The sequence below is a fragment of the Terrapene carolina genome, unplaced genomic scaffold (assembly GCF_002925995.2).
Source record: "Terrapene carolina triunguis isolate 2854851 unplaced genomic scaffold, T_m_triunguis-2.0 Scaffold31608, whole genome shotgun sequence".
NCBI lineage: Eukaryota > Metazoa > Chordata > Testudines > Emydidae > Terrapene > Terrapene triunguis.
This window is the reverse complement of record NW_020695959.1, coordinates 1-5,154: the sequence shown is the minus strand read 5'-3', so window position 1 is coordinate 5,154 and position 5,154 is coordinate 1. Positions and strand designations below refer to the sequence as shown.

Sequence of the window (5,154 nt, the reverse complement as noted above, 5' to 3'; positions counted from 1 at the left end):
TGCTGGGGCTGCTGTATCCGAACCCCACCCAGCCCCTCCCACTCCCCCCAGCGCCCCCTGCTGGGGCTGGAGTATCCGGAACCCCACCCAGCCCCTTCCAGTGCTCCTGTCCCTGCAGCACCCCCTGCTGGGAGAGGCCAGGGCTGGCACAGCCAGGAGCTCCCCCACAGGGCTGTGCCCGGTCCCCACTAACCACTTCCTCCCTTGCTCCCAGCCTCCTTCCTGGAGTCGCGCAGTTGGCGGGGCTTGGAGCAGCAGCTGGGCCAGACGCCCGTGACAAAGGCCGTGCCGGGCCGGAGGGGGATCGCGATCGCCTACGAGGATGAGGCTTCTGGGTGACCCTGACCCTGCGGGACGCCACTGTTGGGAGACGGGCCCTGCGGGGCTCCAGCCTCCTGCCGTGGGTCGCCCTGGGCCCGTCTGCAGCTCAGTCCTGGGGCCGACGCGAACAGCTGCCCTGTCCTGCTGGGGCCTGGCATCGGAGCCGGACTCGAGTGCAGGATCCCGGGGGCTGCCGGCGCGGCTCTGCCGGGGACGCTGGCCTGGGTTCAGCTGTGCGTTAGTGAACCCCATGGCATCCGGGGTGCGACTCCGCGGGGCGGGCGGACACACAGCCACACCCACCCACCGCAGCCCACTCTGCCACCACCCCACATGGCCGCCGTGGACAGGGGCCACCTGGGAGTGCCCCCCCCCCCGCTACCCCAGCTGGCTGCTCCCAGGGGCAAGGGCTGGGCTGGGCAGGGCCTGGCCTCCGCCCTGAGCCTGTGTCCCCCCCCCGCCCGCCCAGCGCCGGGGGGTGGGTAGAGGAGCTCAACGTCCCCCCGGCTCCCCTTGCAGCGCTCGCCCAGCACTAGCCTGAAGACAGCGAGGCAAAGGCAGCCGTGTCAGGGCAGGAGGCAGTGCCCGGGCAGTTGGGCTAACAGGGCCTTCAGGTAATCTATTCACCCCTTCCTGCCTTGGGGGAAACGCGTCTGCCCCATTCCGTGGAGATGGGCTGTGTAGGGTTGCCAGCCCTCCAAGAGGGCCCTGGAGTCACCAAGAATTAAAGCTTAATTTTGTGAACGCTCGTGTCATGTGATGAAACCTCCAGGGACACGTCCCCCACACGGGTAGCCACAGCTCTGCTCGGGGGCTGTTCCCAGGCCTGGGCGGGACGGGTCGCACTCGCTGATCACAATGGGCCCTGCCAGCCGCTGGTGCTGCGCATTACAGGGCGTGGCACCAGCAGTGCTGGCCCTAACATAAGAGCAGCCAGAGTGGGTCAGACCAAAGGTCTATCTAGCCCAGTCTCTTGTCTGCTGACAGTGGCCAATGCCAGGTGCACAGAGGGAATGAACAGAACAAGTAAGCCTCAAGTGATCCATCCCGTCGCCCATTCCCAGCTTCTGGCAAACTGAGCCGAGGGCCACCATCCCTGCCCATCCTGGCTAACAGCCATTGATGGACCGATCCTCCATGAATTTATCTAGTTCTTTTTTCAACCCTGTTATAGTCTTGGCTTTCACCACATCCTCTGGCAAGGAGTTCCACAAGTTCACTGTGCGTTGTGTGAAGAAATACTTCCTTTTGTTTGTGTTAAAGCTGCTGTCTGGAATGAATGAGCCACTCAAACATGAACTCTCACCCTGTGTGATGGGGTGGGGATTTTTTCCTTTGGGATGACTACTGTGTGTGCCTCAGTTTCCCCTAAGAGCTGCATGGTTATCTAGGGCTGGGGAGATTGTTTACTCTGCAGAGAGCCGGGTGTGACTAATGCCTAGCCGGGGCCTGGCCCCATGCCATGGAGAGTCTCCAAAGACAACTGCCCAGACGCTGGGTACCTACCAACCACCGACCAGGGGCTGCCCTCTCTGGAAGGCAGCCCTTTGCAACTAGAGAGCAGAGGCCTGAGGAGGAGGCCAGGTGACAGTGGTTCCCTGGGAACAAGAACACAAGCCAAACGGGGTCAGTGGGGCTGCTGGCGTCAGGGACGCTCCTGGCTGGGCTGCAGAAGGGCTCAGAGGGGAGCGCTGGGCTCCAGGCTGACCCCGAGGGACATGCTGTGAATTGCTGCTAACCAAGGACGCTGTGTCCAGAAACTCGCCTGCCCTTACCCCGCCGATGGAGTCACCCAGCATCAGGGAATTGGGGGCTCCCTGCGGGGTGCAAGCTAGGGGGACTTGCTGCGGGCAGCTCCTGGCCCTGCTGGAGGGGCCGAGGTTGGTCCCAGGAGGGGGGGAAGCCAAGGGGCTGGCGCCAGCGAGCGTGTGACCCGGAGGGGCAGACACAAGCTGTGGGTCCCCCAGGCAGCGCCCTCCCAGGAGCCAGCTAAAGTGTCACGCCTGCACTGCAATGCCAGCACTGCGCAGACGAACCAGAGGTGTGAGCCTGCCAGGCCCGGGCCCTCTGCGCCAGCCGCCACCTGGGACTGGGTCAAACTCAAACATCCCAGGGCAGGACGCCGCAGCACCGGGCCCCGAGGCAGACAGGGGGTGGGTAGGTGAGTGAGTGAGAGAGAGACTAGAGGGAAGAGCAGGGGCTGGGGGACCCAGTACTGGAGCAGCCCCCAGCTGGGCTAGGAGGGGCAGGACTCCACCTCTTCCTAAGGTCAGCTGGTGCTTGCCCCCCCACAACCAGCCAGGCTCGAGTTCCTCCCCCTACTAGCCTGGAGAGGGGTGTGTGCTGCTCTGCCCCCCCCCAATGCCTCTGGGCCCCCTGCTCCGCACCTCTATCCGTGGCCGCTAAGGGAGGGGGACGTGGCACCTGGGAGGGCAGGGCAAGAACGTGTCTTGTGCAAACGACTCAGGCTGGCTGCTCGTTCCATCAGCCCTGCAGCAAGCGCCAGTGGCTGGCCAGCAGCCACCTCTGGGGTGGATCATGGCAGCTGGAGGCCCCATGGTGGGATTGGGCCAAGACAGGGGCTGCAATGGCCCAGGGGGCTGTGACCTCCCTCCCATGATCTGCAGCACAGAGCTGCCCAGCACCATGCTGGGGCCTTGGGGTCAGCGCCGACTCCGCAGGGAGCGGGGCCAGCACAGCTCTCCCCCCCCCCCCCCCGAGGCTGACAGGACGTAGCGTGTTTTCCCCAGCCCGGCCAGCAACCTGGGGCTGGTCCCACCCTCCGCCTGCAGCCCCACCGCAACCGGGTGCAGGAAGCAGCAGGCACATCAGCCATCCACCCCCTGCCCTGCCCTGCCCTGCGGTGACTGGGAGCCGACCCCCAGCAGGGCTATGGTGGCAGCAGCAAGCCGGGGGCTCGGCTCAGTAGCCACAGGGCCCAGGCCCCTCTTGTCCCACGTTCAGGCTGGGGCCTGGGAGGGGCTGCCCTGGCTGTTTCTGCCCCACTCCGGGCCAGGCTGGGGCCCTGCCTGGCAGAGCTGGGTCTGAACACGCCCAGCCAGCTGGGCGCTGGGCGCCCTGCCTCACCAGACGGCAGTCAGGACTCATCCTGCTGCACTCCACTGAGCCCCTGCTAAGGACAAGGCATGAGGCTGCCCCACACCTGGGGGGCAGTGGGGAGATGCCCAAGGCAAGGTCCAGCCTTTGGCCCATATCAAAGGAAACCAAGGAGGCTGATGCAACAGCATCACGCAGGGGCAGGCTGAGCCACTGCAGGGGAAATTAAACCTAGCCCACAAGGCCCTGGGCCTGGCTCTGTGCCATGGGGCAGCCTCGCTCCTGCCCCTTGAGAAACCCACCTGGCCTCCCTGTACCTGTGGCTGGAGAGAAGCCAGCGAGGCTGGGATGAACCAGGCAGGGTCCCATGTGACAGCGCAAACTGGCAGCATGTGGGCGCTGTTCCATGTGACTGGCGCACCCCTGAACTGAGCATCCCCAAACCCCGCTAAGCACATGAAGGGCTGGGCCCGGCTGCCCAGCTGAGGTTCAGGCTTGGGGGCGAGGCCGGGGGCGTGGCCAGCTGGATTGCATTCTCACAGGCCGCGTGAGCCTGCAGCCCTGGTGAGGACGTGCCCTGCCCACCCCAGGGCACCCTACAGCGACCTCTCCCAGGGCTGGGCGCCCGAAGGAGCAGCAGCCCGCACCCCTGCTTAGAGTGGCCGCAGGGCAGGTGTGAAGAGAAGGGCGCTCTGGGAACTGGGCGTCGCTGGTCCCTAGACACACTCCAGCCCTGGCTGCCTACGCTTGGGGGGGCACAGGAGATGCTCCAGCAGCCCTGGCCCCTGTGAGAGCCGCCCCCCACCCGACCAGACGGACAAGTCTTCGCCTGCTCTGCTGCAGGCCGCTTCGGCTAGTGCTGAGTTCCAGTCAGATGCAGCGGCTGCTTGCTCCGTTCTCAGGCCAGTACCTGCAGCACAGCCACCAGCTCTCCCGGCCCTGGCCTGGTGCTTTTCCTCGGGCAGCTAGACAGGGGTCCCAAGCCACCAGCTCTAGGGCGAAGCCCCTCCATGCAGCCGCACCAGCCTCATGCTGATTCCCCTGGCTCCCAGACCCCAGAGCCTGTTCAGAGAGCGGCAGGGTAAGGAGCAACAAGCCAAACCCCTGGCAGCACCTGCGTGCTGAGCTCCTCTCCCCTGGGGTTGCAGCCTGAGCACCCCCTGCTGGCCATGCGCAGAGGGATACCAAGGCCATGCGCTCCAGTGGAGAGGGGAGGCACTGGGGGGTGCCCCTGGCGCTAGGCTGAGCAGGACCCAGGCAGAAGAAACACAGCCACAGCGTAGAAATATCCTGACTATAATTAGGTGCAGGGCTCCCCCAAACCACACACACACGGCCAGAGGGCAAGGGCCCTGGTGCGGGACAGTCACCACCATGGACACGCTAGGGGCAGCCTCCTGCAGGGACTCCAGCCCACGGCTGCCCACGGGAAGGGCTGGCAGCCCAGCCACAGGTCCGTCTGTCCAGCCTCCCCGCCATGTCCTGCAGCCGCTGCCGCCCGCTCCCAGCCCCTGCCGGGGGAGCATGCTGGGGAATGGAGGATGGTAGCTGAGCAGCGTCCGGAGCGGGTTACTTCGAGGTGGAGGGTTATTCTACGAGCCGGATTGCAGCGGGGCAGGGAGGACGGGGGCTGCCGTGCGGGGAAGAGCTGGCCCGGGCGATCCGGCTGCTCTCCCGGTGGGGCTCTCAGTAGTCGGCCGTGTACTCTGTGCCATGCAGCCCCCGGCACAGCAGGGTGAACTCCTTCACCATCTCCTTCACACGCCGCTTGTTCAC

General features: G+C 65.7%; 1 protein-coding gene across 1 annotated transcript in view; it reads left to right on the top strand.

Annotated features, from left to right (window-relative positions):
• The window catches only part of DPH2 (diphthamide biosynthesis 2), a gene marked incomplete at its 5' end in the record, with an annotated part of 3,162 nt that extends 2,748 nt beyond the window's left edge, over window positions 1–414 (top strand). The window contains one exon of the mRNA XM_026662975.2: window positions 191–414. Coding sequence (XP_026518760.1) covers window positions 191–339 — 149 coding nt within the window. The remainder of the gene's footprint in view (window positions 1–190) is intronic.
• Between the last annotated feature and the right edge of the window lie 4,740 nt (window positions 415–5,154).